Source organism: Oryzias melastigma, linkage group LG6 (genome assembly GCF_002922805.2).
Source record: "Oryzias melastigma strain HK-1 linkage group LG6, ASM292280v2, whole genome shotgun sequence".
Taxonomy (NCBI): Eukaryota; Metazoa; Chordata; class Actinopteri; order Beloniformes; family Adrianichthyidae; genus Oryzias; species Oryzias melastigma.
The window spans coordinates 13,601,890-13,620,230 of record NC_050517.1 but is presented as its reverse complement, the minus strand read 5'-3'; the positions used below and the strand labels follow the sequence as shown (position 1 = coordinate 13,620,230).

The window sequence follows — 18,341 nt, the reverse complement described above, 5'->3', positions numbered from 1 at the left end:
TCAAGCCATGATGGTGCACTGCAGGGGAATGCTCCGCTATTGGCTGGATGTGACCCCCCTCCTCCTCTCCAAACACACACACACACACACACAAAAATGCAACATATTGTTCCTGTCTCACACCACTTTCATGTGTATGCAGCCAGCTCGGGGGTGGGGTTTGTGTCTGTCCTCCCGCTGTCTCCCTGACCCGATGCTGCATGCTGCCCGCGCTCTGCTCTCATTAATATGCTTTCATTTTCTCTGACCTTTCCTTTGGTCCCGAGCTTGATTTAATTAAAACCAAAGATACATTTACGAGGGGAGACGATAAACTGAGCCATTAGTGCTGCAAACATCCTCTGATGAAGGATTATAAATTCTTTCCCGTGACACGCATTTATGGAGTGATGTAAAATAGGTTAATCAACGTCATTAATCATACGCGTGTCCGGCGAAGTCAGCCAGCGTTATGGCAGCCAATTCCAAGTGACTGCCCGTCAACCTGCTAACCGGGTAACGTCACAAGCAGAAAAAGCTTGGACCGCCGAGGCTCCTTGGGAACTGTAATCCGTACTTGTTACCGAACCCTCACATCTGGGATATTTGCATTTTAATGTATCTGTCAGATTAGTCGTGGGCTGTTTGTGTGAAACTACGAGAGTGTGACCGCCCAGGGAGTTGGACGGCTTCACGGATGCTTTGTCATGCCGCACAAACCCCATTCCACCGTCCTACGGCACCATTACCAGCTGAAATCAGCCCCTAATTACACAGAGTTATTTAATTAGGACGGCCCAACGCGCGGCGCACACATTAATCAAGGATAATTTGGAGAAAGGGAAATAATACATGGAGGGGGGGGATAGAAAGAGCTTTTTTATTGTACATTTTTGCATCAAAAGATACAGTTTACCTGAGTGTTTGCAGTCGGCGGATAAGTTTAATGAAGACTTGAGATTGTCGTGTGTGCTGTTTTGGATACAACGGGATTAGAGCCCCCTGTATAACAGCATTTGCCTTTGTTTGCATCATCCTTTGTGCTGTATGTGTGCGAGCCCCCTCCTCGTGTCTGTTTGCTTGTCTGGCACTAAGCCGGGGTAATGCCGGGGACGAGAGGCTAAATAAATAGCATGTTGTAGTATGCACTTGCCTCCTGTTGCACAGAGTTACGGATGGGACCCAAAATCTGTCATACAATTTCTGACAAGGGGATAAATAAGATGCCCTAGAAAGAAGAAAATACAGACATCTGTCATGTTATGTTTTCCTCAAAACCATTTGGGTTTAAAAAAATCTTTTTTGTGTTATCTTCCGTCATATTTTCTTATTCTGTCGTGCAGTGTCCTGCGGCTACTGTGGACTTTTAAGGCATCTACATCAATCAATCCATAAATTATAAGCAAAAACTGGACTGTTTACTGATAAAGATTGCAGAAATTTTTTTGAGAAATGGGGCAAAAAAAATCAGTGGCATATAGAAAGTTATTTCATTGGTTTAATTGACCTATTTCCTATTACACAGGTGACTAAGTAATGTGTTTTTTTTCTAGACAACTATAGGGAGTGTGGCAGTGGCTCGGGTGGTTGAGCAGGTTGGCCAATGATCAAAGGGTCGGCGGTTCGATCCCTGCTCCCCTCAATCAACTGTTGTGTCCTTTGGCAAGAAACTTCACCCTTCCTGCATCCAGTGTGGCTGTATGCATGTGTATGAATGATCCTGGTGATGGTCAGAGCGGTCGTAGGTGCCTACCAGCAACCACGCCTTCGTCAGTCTGCCCCAGGATTTCAGTAGCTTACTGTCACCAAGTATGAATGAGGAGAGACAGAATAATGGATAGTTATTGTAAGCGCTTTGAATGTCTGTTAAAACCCTTGTGCTATCTTATGGGGTCCAGATGACCCAAGCCTTACATTGATGTGTTATCCATCCCGTGACAAATATGGATGAAAGTGGACAGGATTCTATGTCTGCCACAGACACCAGTGAAAATTTAACAATGATTGAAAATCTCGTGGGGTCCAGATGACCTCACTTTGTAACATCAACATACTAGCACCAATGTTTTAGCCCAGAAAATCCAATCCCTTATTACTACTAGAGGTCAATAGGAATTATCTGGAGTTTGCAAACTGCTGGAAATTACTCAGAGATCTGTCTTTCTGCTTTTATAATCTATCCATATTTTCTGCTGTTTTTTTTTTCACAAGTACTCATTTGCAGATTATGTACCATAAAAATGATAGATTTGAGTGAAACCTGGTCGTCAGCATTTGTGCATTGGATTAATACTATTTTTATTTTTAAAAAATTCCTAATAAGCTTGAGGGTGTATTCAGACTGGACACATTTGGCTCGCTTAAGTGAACCAGAGTTTGTTTCCCCTGATAATCTGGAACAAATTTTTCAATCTGAATACACCCAAGTGGACCCTGGTCTGGGACCAGGAACCGCTTGGTCCCATCTTTAGGTGGTCTCGATTCATTTCCAATCAGACTGAGCTCCGGTTTACTCTGAGTTTTTTCTCCGTGCTTGGAGCAGAACAACTGAAACAAAATGGCCACGTAGTCAAACATTACGGGATGTAACTAGAGTAGGACGGACGCATCTATGAGGTGCGGACAAATGTAGAGCAACGATGCAACGGCAACTAATTGAAATGTGGTTGGATGAATGCTGGCTCATTGACTTGTAACGTGATATACATTGCTTTTTACACTGTTTTCCTGACAATCAATATGTTATAAACACGTATCGCTGTCCCCTCCTTAACCGCCTTGTAGCATGCCTCCACAGTTCCGAAGCAGCAATTGAAAACACTGTACTTGCCACTGATACAGACGTTTGTAATTGGTCCATGAAAGTTTGAGTAAGTGAACTATCCCCACAAGGATGGCAAGGCTTAGGACTTCCACTGTTTCTTCTCTTGTTGCTTTGCCCCGCCCTCATAATTCCTGGCCAATGACTGAAGAGATCTTCAGTCACGTGGTTTTGCTTACAAGCTTTGGTTTAGAACTAAAATGTCCAGTTGACAACAATCTGAATACAAACCAAACGCAAGGTTCAAACTTCGGTCCAGACCAACAGACTTCCAGTGTCAATACACCCTAAAGGTTTCTGAGTATTTTACCTTGCTATGCCCTGGAGCAATGACTAGGAGGGAAGGTGCGGTTGGTGACATCAGTCACCTTCATACTAAGCCATATACTCAGAAACAGCTAAAAAGAAAAAGGGTTTTAACCTTGACAGCAGAAGATGTCAGCTGGAAATATACAGTCTACTCACAAGTGGGGTTGGAGTGTGCACCATTTTCAACATTATACTCATCGGGACAGAAACTGATCTTGTGCTGTTTTTGAATAGATACTTTTTATATAATAAATGCAGTGTTAAGAAGGTAGGAAGCAGTGAGGAGCTGCAGATTGAATAAGTAGCATAAATGGTCATCATTAAAGACCCACTCGAATGAAAATGGTATTCTCTTAACACGTTCTTGAGGCATTTTTCTCAGATGGAGAACATGTATAAAGACAATTAAAATTAAAATGGCATTTCTGAGTATTCTGTATTCAGAATGTTGTGAAGATAAAAAAAGTGTGGCGTATAAATTACTAGCTCCCTGCTCCGCTCCATTCTGACGCATCCACTTGTAGATGACCAGATCCATGTCTTTATTTGCCTCTGAGCTGGCATCTGGCTCAAAACTGCATGACTGAATAGCTCCAATATTTCCTGCCAATTTAATTGCACCGCTAATGTTAAATTAAGATCACTTAAACAAATGAATGAGGGGAAGGGAGGCAGACTTACTACCCACAAACAGTCTAAATTTCTAATGAACTACTCCTGCTCTGTAGAAATTGTCTTAGAAAAATGACACAAGTTTTTTGATTTTGGATAGAAACTGCATAAACATATTTAAAAGACCACTGGAAACAATTTCACCGAAAATAATTAGAGTGGGACTTAAAGGGTAACCAAACCCTAAATCAATTTTTTTTTTTTGGCTTGACCTCTATAAATGGAGCTTTAAAGGTGTTGTCTGTTGGTCATTGCCAAATTTTTGACAAATTAAAATAAAATTGTTTAATTCTTAAAAATTTAGTCAAAAACTGTATGTGTGCTGCCCCCTACAGATAGAAACATGGTATTACAGTTGAAATTTGTGATTGGTCAAACCATGTAAGCTTCAGAAGTCTGACGTCGTGATCTGCAGCTCCAGTAATGATAACAGTCCTGTTTCCACCCCTCTGACTGGATTTTCAAATTTCAGCTGTGGGTGGAGTCAGCCTCCAACTTCCTTGTTTGGTAACTCTTTAAACAATTTTGAAAGACAGAATTCTCTTCGCCTCATTAGAGAAATCTGTCAATAACATGGTGTCATTAGCTCACTTAAAGATTATTATAGGAGTATTTTTGTTTTTGTTTTTTGGGTAGTTATTGGGTAAAATATCAATATAAGAAACATGTTTCTTATTTCTTTAGCCAAATGTAAATGCTAATGCCTCTTCAACCCCTTCTCCAGCCCTGTAACCTTTAAGAAAAAATTATCATTTTTAAAAGCACTTCATGAAACTGAATATAAGTCAGTAAATTTTTTTTAAAGAGTTCCTTAAAGAAAATTGCATTTAAGCATTAAAAGAAATAAGCATTCATTCAATTGAATCTGTATGTGCCGCTTCATTCATGACTGGGTCATGGAGACAGTGACCTAACAGAGTGGAGGTTTACAAATATCGCCGATCCCATCCTCCATCACCGAGGCACTGAGTCGTTTCCAAGGCAGCCAACGCATGCAATCTTTTCAGTCAGTCACGAGTCTGATTTCTTCTTAAAATCCCCCCACTGATGAAAATGTTAAAGTTTTTAACATGTATGTGTGACATTTTTCTTATGAAAGAGAACAAATATAATAATAAAATATTTTGTTTTGGATTTTCAAGTATTTCTCCTTTTAAATCGCTGTCAATCAAACTGTTGCAGACAGACTCTGTTTGATTTAATGAAGAGTTAATACATAATGAGAGCTTCTGCACATGCACAAACATCCTCATCTGGACCGCCTAGCGTTTCTAGTTCAGGTGCCTGAGAAGAGAAGATGAAATCTTCCCATTGATTGCAGTCAACGGAGCCGCCGTTCACATTTCCGCGGTCAAATCAGCCGTCACTGGATTTTTTGTGTGAGTTTCATACAATACTCTTGGTAGCAGATGTCCACGAGACTCCACGGAGCTTCTTGATGTGACCAGGGAAATGTGAACGGCGGTTCATTTGACCACAGCTCTTGCCTAATTAGTTGGGGACAACTGGCGTAAATACATCGATTTCTCTCAAACTGCAGTTTCTCCTTCTGATTTTTTTTTCTACCATCTGCAGTTTCTCCTTCGGATTTTTTTTTCTACCATCTGACTTTTAATGTACATGCAATGCAAACAAAAAGACGTCCAATCATAAACTGGCTTTATCCAAGTCAATACCTAAATAAATTTCTCTGTCAAATGCCATGCATTGTTATTTATTGTTTTAAATGTCATATGAATAGGAAATAATCTATATTTTAGCTTTTACTATATTGTATAGTCAAAAAGTTAGTTGAATCCTTAATGTATAGATTCGTGCACCGTGTATCGAGATTTGTATTGAACCGTTGGGCGTTTCATTTTGGCCACTAGGTGGCGATCACACTATAGCATTACACCTTATTCCAGGAGAAGAAGAAATTATATTTCCTTAGAAGAGTTTGAAAAAATTAATGCATTTGAGTAAATAAAGATGTTCATTTAGTCAGCAATATATGTTTAGGTGGACTGAGCGTTAGAATTAGTCATCCTGTGGGAAATTCCATTAAATGTTAGCATCAAGCTAGTGGACTTAAACTTTATGTAGTAAATCGATCTCTATTTTTATGAATCAATTATTGATCTATTAAGTCTAAATCGATTCAAATCGATTGATTTTATCAACCCAGCCCTACTGATTTATTTTTGTCCTTATGGTGAACCAGTTTATGTAACGAGTTTAAAATCAACAGGGATGTTGTATATGTTCAAAAGTTGTCTGGTTTCTCAGACACACCTGAGACATAGTGAACGACAATGTTGTTTCTTTGACACATCCCTTCTTTTCTGGGTTCAGTCAAGCAAGTTGGTTCTAACTAAAGTACAGCTGAGGTGACTGCTTCTTCTGAGTTTGTAGGAATGGTTTCTGCCTAATGCTGTAATGTTCAGATTCCTCTAACTTAATGTTTAAGAGGGCGGTGGGAGTCAAACATAAGAAACTGGTCAGAGTGACTGGGTTTTCTGTACTGTGTGCTTCCACTTTCTAGGTTTTAACTAACCACGTGTTTTCCTCATATCTGAACCAATGTCTGGTTGCATTTCTAAGGAATGATGTCAGAGCTCTGCGGCCGTGGTGCAGGGGGCGGCCGACTCCTGATCAGAAGTGAGCGGGTTCGACTCCCGCCATGTGTCGAAGTGTCCTTGGGCAAGACACTGAACCCCGAATTGCCCCCGGTGGGAGGTTGGCGCCAGTGTTCAGCAGCGGAGCCACCACCAGTGTGCGAATGTGTGTGTGAATGGGTGAATGGGTCTGTGACTGTGAAGCGCTTTGGGCCCTCGAAGGAGGGTAGAAAGCGCTATACAAGTATACGTCATTTACCATTTTTCCACTCCTTCCATAAAAAGATTGGCCACAACGGGGGAATAATGGTAACCCCACAAGACAACCATGTTTCTGTCTTTACCATTTCTCTTGAATACGGTTGTGTTCAGGCATACACCCAACCACAAATGAGTTCTGGTATTAGCTTGTTGTTTTTTTTAGTTTTTTTTTTAGGAAGGATAAAGTCTTGTTTAAGTCTTGTCACGACCATTTCTGTGGGTTCCATGGTGGCAATATAGGTGTAAATGGATGTTACTTTAGAGGAGGTCACTGTGTCATTGCACCATCCTTACAAAGTCCTGAGTTTATGTAGTTTATTGTGTTGTCTACCAATGGAGATCAGAGGGCCACGAGGTGTTTGGCCACAGACTGAATCTATGCTGTTTCCAAACAGTCTCTGAGGTATACTTCCTTGAGTGTTTGTTGGAGCCCATACATAGATAGAATGGCATTTCCTGATAAAGGTTGAGAGATTAATTTGCTGATTACATTATTCTTCTCTCCTGTGATAGATGAGAGACCCAACCAGGGTGGACCCTGGCTTCATCCAGCAGTTGCTAGACTAGGGTCCAGCAACCCAGTGACTCCAAAACCGATTAGGGAGGTTAAAAAATGTGATGGGTGGGCTATTGTCCTCTATGGTTTTGACATGGATAATGAAGTTCTGTTTGGTGGGTTCTGTATGTGTCAGAATTTAAAGACCCTTTTGTGATAATACGATTTGTTTAAGATCAGTCTACATATTCCTTTCTCTGCTGGTAGGATAGTGAAACAGAATGATCTTTCTGTAAAGATGGGACTGATCCTCTTTCTTCTGAGGTGATGTTGGCAGCGGGTGGTTTGGTGCTTAAGACGGTGACTGACTCTTTCATCTTCCGTTGTTCTGCTTTTCTTATAGTTTTTCCTTACGGAAAGTTCTGTCATTGTAATGAATTCCACTACAAGAATGTGATCGGATGTACTGATAAAATTAATGCCTTTGGAAAGAAATTTCTATTCCACTTCAGTGAGTTTCCTGTCAGAGAGATTTTTCATCCACTCAGCCCTAGTGTCTTGAGGTGTTTTTTTGTTCTTCAAGAAAAAAAAAAAGTTTGTTCAGGAATTTGGCATTTGTAATTTCTGGAGTATTTGTCTCTTTTGAGCTGGTTTGTGGTGCACAGTTTGTTGTGTTTTGATACAAATTATAACCTTGTTCCAACTGGTAAGACAGAAGTTAGGTCTTTGCATTCATGTTCCAGAAGAAAGTTCACTATAAAGTGGACAGATTAGATCTGAAAGAAGGGGAAAAGAAGCCATCTGTGTCAAAATGGACGCCCCTTCTCTTGACTTCTTTGCCCTTGAGACCAAGGATTCTATGAACACACGTCACTTACAAACATAAAGTACCACTACTTCTGAGCAACACCATGACCCCACCAAGTAACAAGATACTGGCCGACTAATTTGATAATCACTGGATCTTTAACATTTTGCCTTTGCGCACATGACATCTAATTGTATGTGAAGATTCTCAGGTCTCGAGGTCATGTTATCACAGAATGCTGTTCTCCATGCTAAAGTTCTTTGTTCTGAACTGAAAAAGCTACTCAGATGAGGAGCAAAGGGTTTCTTGATTGACCTTTTGAAGTTCAGATGTCCTACAGAACATAACCCCTATGATAACATGACCCTGATCAGAGAATCTTTAGAGATACTCTTAGACAGACAAGTTGAATAATAAAATATTTTTTAAAGAGCCCATATGCTAATGCTTTGTAGAAATGAGCACTGGTGCTATGTTGTTTTCTCAGTAAAGTGAAGAAGAGGTTCGTGTTTGTTACGTTCTGCAGCCTCTATACATTATGTGAATATAGTTAGTAGGTCATTTTTTATGGGTGATGTGACACTAAGTCGGTCCAGTACTCATATACAGTCAATGGATATACCTGCCCTTTCACATGCCAATTAACACCCAAATGTTTCAAAAACTTTTAGATATGTTTTTTTTTTTTTATATATAATTTATTTTGGTGTAAAGTTAAACTTCTTGACATAAAAGTCAAAGCTGTGTAACCAGCCTCCAGTGGAGAATTGGGGAACTGCTCATTTCTTAGTAATTCTGGGTTGGTTTGAAGTAGGAAACGTGTCAATGGAAATGTTACCTCACAGTCAATACCTCACCATAGTTTAAGATGTGTTTAAGATTGATTTTAAGGCACAACTTTTATATCACAAACTTTATTATAAATGGACGTGAACAAATTTCCGCCCTTTTGTGAGACTTTTATCTCACTATCCAGCATGCATTTCAACAAACTGAAGATTTTATTATTTCCATGGGACAAACCAAAGATTTAAATCATATCTATGTTAATACCCTGACAATAATTACTGGGTTTCTGAGCCACAGGAGATAAGGACTGAGGAGTCACCTGCTAGTTTAGTGCCGCAAGGATGATTCTTTGTAGAATGTAAAATAGAAACTGAGGCTTAATCTCCCCTGGGAGATAGTAAAGTGCTAGTGAAGACTTTATTGGCGGCTTTAGCATTCCCAGTAACTGCTGCTGCTGCTCCCAGTTGTGAACACTTAGTACAGCATTAGCCACTGTAGTGCACAGGAAGGAGACCAACATTGCATTTCAATGGGGAGCCAGTCAAGGTTGCAATTTGATGATCTGAGTGGCTCTGGCCTTTTATGGAGTGGTAGATGACAGTCAGTTATTGCAGTCTCTAAATCATTTTTGTTGTATGTCACACACAAAAAAGCTGTTTATGAAAAATGTTTGTGTAACAACATATAGAGCCTGCAGCCACGTAAACTGAGGGGGAAAATAAATTGAGATATTTGCAGACTTACAAGAGAAATCCTCAAAGCACATGTAGGTTTATGATTAAAAACTAAAATTAAATGATAACTAAAAAAAAACACAAGTTTATGTTTATAATTTGAACTTATCTGAAAGAGTTACATTTTTTTAATGGTCAAATGAGATGAATGTTGGTTTAGTTTATTGGCGTGCCAATGGGAAAATGCAAATTACTACATAATTAATTCTTTTATAAAGTTTTGTTGTTTAAAAATAATTATTATTCTCAATCGATTTTACCGTGGCAGATTGGATTTATCAAATTCCCTATCAGTTTTCAGATCTGTTTTTTTTTTTAGGCAAAAAATAATTTTGTGTTCTTCTCTGAAGTAAAAAAATGCACAATTTTACCATGTATAGCTCCTTCATCAGTTTAAATCAGTAGTTATATGAACACTTTTTTTAGACGGAAATTACTGAAGAAATTATGTAACATACAGAGCAAGACTGTGATCACATATCCCAAAAAGTCACCGTGCGTCAACCTAAATGAAAGGTTTTCAGCAAATGCGGCAGGCTGCATTTTTATAAGGAGGTTACAAGATGATTAAGATTTCTTTTTTTTTTTTTTTTTTAAATCAGTCAGTGGCCACCTCGGCACATTTCAACTTTGCGCCGTGGCCCTCCAGTGACAGTTGGGTGGCAGGAAGGCAGCCAGCAACACAATAATTGGCTGATAAGAGTGTCTCCAATATCCCCAAAATCGTCTGATGATCAGCAGATTTCAGACTGCCACCATACTGCCATCCTCTTGCTACCAAACTGCCAACCTCCTGCCACCCTCCAGTTGTCAGAAATGGTTCGGTATCAGCGCTGAGAGCTGCTCAGTTTGAGACTGTTGCGACAGGCCTACACGCAGCCAACCAGCTGCTGTAGTGACTGAAACATAATAAAATGAGAACAATAAGTAATATAATTGCTACAGTTTCAGTTTGAACTTTTATCTCAGCCAACTTAATAATAACCATGTAGTATTAAAAGATAAAAGCACATTTTTCTTTTGAACGTGATGCTAGTTACTAAAGTGGTAAAGTCAAACAGGGGTGATGTTCAAACTGTATAACTTATTGTCCTCTGCAGCACGAAATTGTAATTTCTTGGTTTTTTGCTGTAAAAGCTGTAAAAGTCCTTGAATATTATATGTGAACAAATGTGGAGAACCTGATAACATTCCACAGAGGGTCAGAGCGGCCTTAGCTGGCCGCATTGGCACTAGTTTTGCAAACGGCTCTGTGATTAGGCCACGGGACCCATTTTGGAGCTGATTATTCATGGTGCTGCTGTACCCATGTTCCATTACACCAAAAATCTCTCATTAGGTCATCCAGCTCTGACGGCCATGAAAGTTCTAGCCAGCATGAATAAGTCAGGACATTACAAAGAGTCCCCAAATTCATCCACAAGCAGGAGAAAAGGAGGTGAGAAGAAAACACATTTATTTAATTAAATGTGACAAGGGCAGCGGTTGGCAGAGTTGATATTTATTTTTTTTCTCAAACATTACACCTGCCCCAGACAGCATTTCCAGAAGTATCGATTAGAATTCCACTGCGGGTAAATGACTCCCTACGGGATCTCCTTGGAATCTGGAGCAGGGCCAAACGGCTGAATGTCTACCCAACTTAATGCAGATATAAATCGCCATTCCAATCAAGGGCGTTTTATTTCCAGACTTAAGTAAGGCAATACGTCAGCTGCAGGCCGAACACTTCCGTCAATAAAACCCTGTCAGATGTGTTAAATGGACGCTTCGTGGGTGACACATGATTTATTTTCCTGATGAGGGATATTTCCTGCTCGGTTGTAGCATCCAGGTGGCGGGCAACAGTTTGGGATCACTAGCTCACTGTTAGTCATGCTTGGTCTGTGTTTCCTGCATTAAAATGAGGATCCGCACACACGAGAAGGCACGGGCAATTATCATTAATGAAATATTAACACTTATTCAGCTTGCTTCAGCTAATGGTTTCAGCAGAGTGTCTTCCACTGGTTCTCAACAGATTGCTTTGACTTGTTTGACAACAACCCATTTAAAAGGTTGACAACACACCAAATGGAACTGTAACTGCAACCTGCTACGAAAACAAACCACCGAGGAGAAAATGTATTTATGTGAAATAAACTCTACTTCGGCAAGATTGTAGGCACGGTTTTTTTTTTTTTCTTTTTTTTTTTTGAGGCCATATGTGCAATACGTATCATTTTTTATTGTTTTGAGCTTGTGGCCAGAAAATTACCAGGGAAAACAAAGATGAATGGAACCATTGACTTCAAACACGACCCCTTGACAGCACCGCCTGAGCCCTATCCATCGCCATCTATTATATTCATGAGCGTGACCTGTTGGGGGTGAGAGGAGGAGGCTTGGAGGGGGGCGATGAGCGCCCACCTGCTCCTCACGGCTTTCGAGACACTGGCTGCCAGGAGATCAAACAGGTCTCGTCGCTCCCCTCTGTTCTCCCCTTCTTCCTGGCAAGTTCCATATAGGAGGCGACTGACCCACTTTCCCTCCCTCCCTCTGCCATTACCTGGAGAAAATCGAGTGTTGGTGGGCTTGCAGGGGTGGAACAAAAGCCCCTGCTTTTCAGGGACAAAAGAGTAACGATGAGCTCAAAGAAAGCATGTCATTTTTTATCAAAGACTATTGCATGTGGAATTGGCTCTCTAATGGCGTGTCTAGTAGAGGTTTTGCGTCTGTCAGGAGGGATTTTATTTGGATGGCAGCAGTAATTTGAAATCAGCTAGACGTTGGACAAATTTGCCAAACACCGCAGGACCAAATGAAGCTGGTGATCGAGAATAAATTCCACCGGGCTGCTGTAAATTGTTGACAATCCTGGGGGGCTTTGTGGAATGTAGAGGCAGCGCTCATTGTTTTCCCAGGATTAGGGCTTTATTGATTGACTATGATGGCTAGCATCACGATACTTAGTGAGAGCGACCAATATTCCTCGGCTCTTTTTGACACTGCTCCTGCTTTCCCCGTCTGTTCTAGTTGCTTTTACATCCGCCTTCAGATGCTACATTTTTTATGCCTGTTCACTCTGGTTCTTGTCCTTGCAGGCCTCACATGGTGACAGAATACATGGGAATCAGGAATGAGAGTTTTATGAAGATTGCTGCCGTGGGGACGTGGATGGGAGATTTTGTCACCGCTTGGATGGTGAGATTTCACCCCTAAAGCATCTTTTACTCTTGATATGGTTTCCATTTATCAAATAAATTCTGTTTTTTCTTTTTTGTCTTCAAAATTTCTAACTGGAAGTCAAAGTTTTACAACTGTAGGCTTAAAAAAATACATAATATCTCAGTCTCCTGGCACTATTATTTAGCCATTTGTGTAGGGATGGATGTGTTTTTACCGTATTTTCAGCATTATGGGGTGCACCAGGTTATAAGACGAACTGTCAATTAATAGGTCTATTTTTGAATTTATGTAAGGGCCATTGAACTATAAGGTGCCTTTAAGTGAGATAGAAGAGTCAGAGATAAATTTGTCAGTCAGACTTTATTAACTGCATTTAAAGTAATTCTAGAACTTGTTTGTAAACCGCTACACGTTAGCCACATTAGAAGTGTTAGCATATTCACAATACCTGTAACTCCTAACCTTGTTGCTGTGACTATGCCAACTCCTAACCTTGTTAGCAAAACAAAAAAATAGACTGATAACGCTAAAATAAACATTACTGTGACTATGCTAACTCCTAACCTTGTTAGCAAAACATAAAAAAATAGACTGATACAGCTCTAAAACAAACAATAATGTGACTATACTAAGTCCTAACCTTATTAGTCACATTAAAAACAGACTGATACTTCTGAGACAAACATTAGCCTGCTGTGACTATGCTAACTTCTTATCTTAGCAACACATTTAAAAAATAGACATACCGCTAAAATAAATGTTACTATGACTAACTCCTAACCTTATTAGCGACACATTAAAAAATAAGCTGATACCACTAAAATAAACGTTAGTGTGACTATGCTAACTCATAACCTTATCAGTAACAAATTAAAAAATAAACAGATGCAGCTAAAACAAGCGAGAATGTGACTATGCTAACTCCTAATCTTGTCAGCAACTTGTTAAAAAAAACAGACTGACACAGCTAAAATAAACGGGTGCTGTTTTGCTGTGGCGACCCCAAAAATGGGATAAGCCGAAAGGTGAAGAAGAAGACTGTGACTATGCCAACTCCCACTCGTGTTAGTAACATAAAAAATAGACTGATACTGCTAAAACAAATGTTACTGTGGCTACGCTAACTCCCAACCTTGCCAGTAACAAATTTAAAAAAATGGTCAGACATCGCTACATGTTAGCTGTGTTAGCATTTTCACAATGACACCCAACCAAACATTTTTACTGAGTGCCATGTACTAGTCTAAATTGCTTCAACATCAGTAAACACTGCCCGAAATAATCCATATGTAAAGTGCTCCAAAGTATAAGGTAATTTTTAAGAAATATTAAGGTTTTTAGTGCAGAAAAAATATATATTTTGTATTAAGGTGAAGGAATAATGTGAAGAGGCACACAACCCTTCAAATAAAAGGCCAAAAAATCTCAATATTTCTCAAATCTCTCAGTATTTTATTGCACTTTAAAACAATAGGTACACAATAATAGGCATTCACTGTATTTTTCTCCAAACCACAAATAAAACAGAAATAGGAATTCAATAAGAAGTAGGGAGACCTTCCTTGTTAAACCTGACAGTTTTGATATAAAGGAAGAGATGTTCAAAAGTCTTTTTTTTTTTTTAACAGTCCAAGGTTAATCTTAAAACTTTGGTCCTAAATTCAATTGAAGTCTGAAGTGATTAATCCCAGTGTTAAATTAGGCTTTTATTGTCACAAACCGTAATTATAGGCGACCTTCTCTGTGAGACCTGACAGTAATGTTCTGATGACAAGAATAAAGACTAATTGAGGAACACTTTATAAAGGTCCCAAAGTTCAAGTCTCTAGTAAAGCTTCAAGTTCCTGACATTGAGAGATACTGTAATTGCGACTCAAGGAAACTATATAATTTCAGAGAATGATATGAAAAATTTCAACAGACATTGATTTATTGTCCAGTCAATGTCAAGTCCAGTACCAATTCATTTTTTCCGTTTTAAAAAGTTTTAATAGAATGGAAACTTTACCTGGTGTACCACGAGATTTGTTTCGAAAAACGGTGTTTCCATTCCCAAATCTTGAACATCAATGTATCCACTTAACTTTTTGGGTGTGATTACATGCAGTTTTAAGTGGTAAGTTCCTGAATAGTTTTTATCTCCTTAAGTTTTGTCTTTATTTGTCCAGTTTTTAAATTCGTTTTCATTTTCCTGCATCAGGCAGTGGCTCCACATATGTGCCTGTAAGCCACTCGATGGCAAAAAATGTTCACTTTTCGGCATATCTGGTCAGCTTTCACTAATTTGCATAGGTATTTTATCCGAGTTGGGGGCCGGCAAGGGGGAAACGTAGACTTGAACCCCCTTGTGACTATAGTTTGGGTAGTAGTGTGAAAGGTCTTGCCTAAAGAAGTACCCACAGTGGATTCAGCTCATTGCACGAGCGTTCCAGTTCCACACCCAACCAGCTGAGCCAAAAAGCCGTTTCTTAAAAATGAAGTATATTCATCCTAAATTTCTTTTTTGATATCAGGTCGAAATTTCCCAAATTTATTACCAAAATCTTGAATTTAATGATCACAGATGCGCTCCTAAATTTAGCAACCCATTTTTATCCGCACATCCAGCAGTGAAACCCCTGTTCAGACAGTCTCATTTCTAGGCCAGGTGTATCCTCTCGACCATTAGAAAACTCAGCTCCGGTGCAGCCCTCCACAGTAATGCAGTCTGTGGCCAAATCCCCGGAGGAACTTGTGGCTGTGATTTGAGAAAGGTCAGGGGAACCGGTCGAGACACAAGGAGTGGAAGATTAGATCAGAGGAGGAACCCACTTCTGTTCATTTGTCAACATAAGAGACGGAGCGGGTCTCCGGTGGGAGCGGACGTCCTGGGGTGGGAGGAGCGCAGCCCTGACACCTGCATGCACGCAACTGAGACAAGTCGACAAGCCTTCTCACCCATTGCATTAGTATTCCACAGTACATACTGTGGAGAGGGGGAAAAAAGAGGGGGAGGAGAGAGACATTGAAGAGGAGGTGAAGAGGAATAAAACAATGGGGAAGGAAAATGTGCAAAGGGGGCTGAAATCCAAGACAGAGATGTCTGATTTTGTAAGATAGAGATGTCATGACAAAACGCTGAATCCAGAAATTGCATCAATTTGATTTATTTAAATAGAATTCAAGACCTCTATGTCTCCTTCATATCAGCGTGTTTCCACTGGATTATTGGACTTTGTTTTTGAAATAAACCCAATTCAATCTTTTTCTGTGATGCGTTATCGACAGAATGACCCTGCATCTGCAGCAAATAGTTTCATTCTTTTGTATTAAAGGTAAAGAATTCGTCAAAAAGCCCCGTATGACACGACTGCAGGAAGATACACCCCCCAAATCTCCTAATGACACATGACAGTGTGTCTACATTATATCACCTCTTCATATGCACTCACAGGTTCACAAATCTTCAAAGTTATTTAATATTTAAAGATAATTGCCAGGATTGTCACATGTTGACGCGTTTGCGAGCGTTATTCTTCGGTAAGTCGTCAGACAGGGTTATTCATTATGCAGCAGGTGCTTGTCACAAGTGAGATGGAAGTGCATTAATGAGCCTGGAAGTGGGACAGAGAATTACGGGAGGTGAACTGTGTCAGCTGACGATGGCAGAAGTCTTTAAGGCGAAACATAAAGTACAAACAAATACATTACGACAACGCTTAAAAATGCTAATAATGTGTGTTTGACAATGACAATCTGTATTCTGATGGACTGTACGGAGATCCGTTCTTTGATGTTGGAAGTTTGGATCATATCAGTCAGAATTTGTCACCTTCAGGGTTTTATTTTATTCAAAGCCCTCAGTTTTGACTTTATTTCTACAAAGATATGAATGGTGGTCCCTATGACTTCATAAAAAGGGAAGCTTTTCTCTCATGACTGTTCATTAAAGTGAATTTAGATCAGCTAAATCCACAGTGACAAAGTTTAAACATAAAAAATGAGATATTTAGCCTCTCTGGAGCTGATTAATTCACATTTTTATCTCAATCTTGCAGGGCAACAAATTAGTTCTCCTTTCAAAGACAACTTAAGAATACATAAGAATTACACATAATCGTCGTTCCATAAAATAATAACGACTGCGTCTTTAATTAAGATAAATTCAAAGCCTATCAAAGAAACATTTTCAGGAATTCATAATTTGCTTGAGAAAAACGAAATCAAAATGTGTGTAATTTATGAGTTATTGACTCTGTTTCTAAATCTCCTTTGTAATTATTATTAATTAACATAAAAAACAATATAAATGAACAGACAGAGGCTTTTATCGTAAGCTTGCGGTAAAGGAGTTAAAAAAATGCATCTAAATTTTCTTTTGAGTGTTGTTTTTGTGCCCTGGCGTTACTTCCATGGTGGTAGCTGTTTTTGTCTTGGTTTGCATGTAATTTAAAATTAGACTTTAAATTGTAGAAAATGTTTTGTGAAATGCAGGAAAAAAGTCACTTTTACCATCCATAGTTAGATAGATCTTTATTTGTCATTGTCACATGGACAATGAAATTAAAAGTGCTTCCTGTTTACTTAAAAATACATAAAATCTGCTCATCTGGTAATTAACAACAAGAAATTTAATTAATTTGTTGCTAAATAAAATGCATTTGTCATTAAAAAGAAAACATGAGCATGATTACAATCCAGATTCTTTGTGTAGGTTGATTAAAAATACACGATGGAAAGGCAAAAGCTTCAGAAAAAACACAATTTCTACATTTTTATTTTATATTTTAATCATTTAATGTATCTGATGAAGTTACAGCATACGTTTCCATAGCAATAAACCATAGAAACAAGTGTTGTGACCATAAATCTCCAATAACAATAATTAGTTGCAAACAACCTCTAAGTATGGTATATTTTTATCGAATCACAATAACATTTATATTTCCAAATTGCATGTTATTTTTTCATAGCTGAAATACTATTGTGAGTTAAAGTTGAACAGTAATTAACAGTTTATTTAGCAATATTATTTTTGTTGTAGCATTGAACTCTGATTGCTTGTGGGGAGCTAACTGTTGCTAAAGTTTAGCCAGTAACCTAGAATCTTAATTAAAGCCATGAGTGGCGTTGTGTGTCTTTTAAGCACTATCTGCCCTTGCTACCACCTCTGCCTATGTCCCCTCTGGTCAGAGTTGCATACGACAAATTAGAGAGAAAAACAAACAGTTTTTCAAAACAACGGCTTTCCTGTTGTTTTATCTCCATAGAAACTAATTTAAGTTTTGGTTGCCTGGGCGTGATGAACAGATCTATATGAGTTTTAGAAGAATCAGTAAAAGTACATTTTTTAAATTTCCTTGACAACGGAGGTCTTTTGTTAACCACTCCCACAAGTCTTATATGTTTATTTTGTATGTCTGTTTGTATGTTTTCTCAGATGCCCGACTTGGGTACTGACCATTGCCAGTCCGTTGCATGTCTGTTTTGGTTTCGTTAGCTAATTTTGCAATTTTCTTTTAAAGTCCAATGAGGGATTTTGGCCCCATTCATCTTTTTTTTTTACTGTTTTGAACGCTTTGATGTAATCCTTTTTTTTGCATGGGGTTGTTCAATATGCCTAAAATTCATTGTCAATTGGTGTGTGCTAATTCTGGACTCTACGAAAAAGAATTGCAAAAACAACTAGAAAAAATTGCATTTCCTGCGGAAATACGTTTGATTGCAG

The 18,341-nt window shown here is 39.0% G+C and overlaps 1 protein-coding gene and 1 long non-coding RNA gene across 3 annotated transcripts in view; one reads left to right on the top strand and one right to left on the bottom strand.

Moving 5' to 3' along the window:
* The window catches only part of tmem117 (transmembrane protein 117), a 65,147-nt gene that overhangs the window by 28,842 nt on the left and 17,964 nt on the right, over positions 1–18,341 (top strand). For both annotated transcript variants that reach the window (XM_036212287.1, XM_024281280.2), the window contains one exon: positions 12,550–12,649. In XM_036212287.1, the coding sequence (XP_036068180.1) occupies positions 12,550–12,649 (100 nt within the window). The remainder of the gene's footprint in view (positions 1–12,549; positions 12,650–18,341) is intronic.
* The window catches only part of LOC112152052, a 44,707-nt gene that overhangs the window by 13,961 nt on the left and 12,405 nt on the right, over positions 1–18,341 (bottom strand). The gene's annotated exons all lie outside the window — the stretch shown is intronic.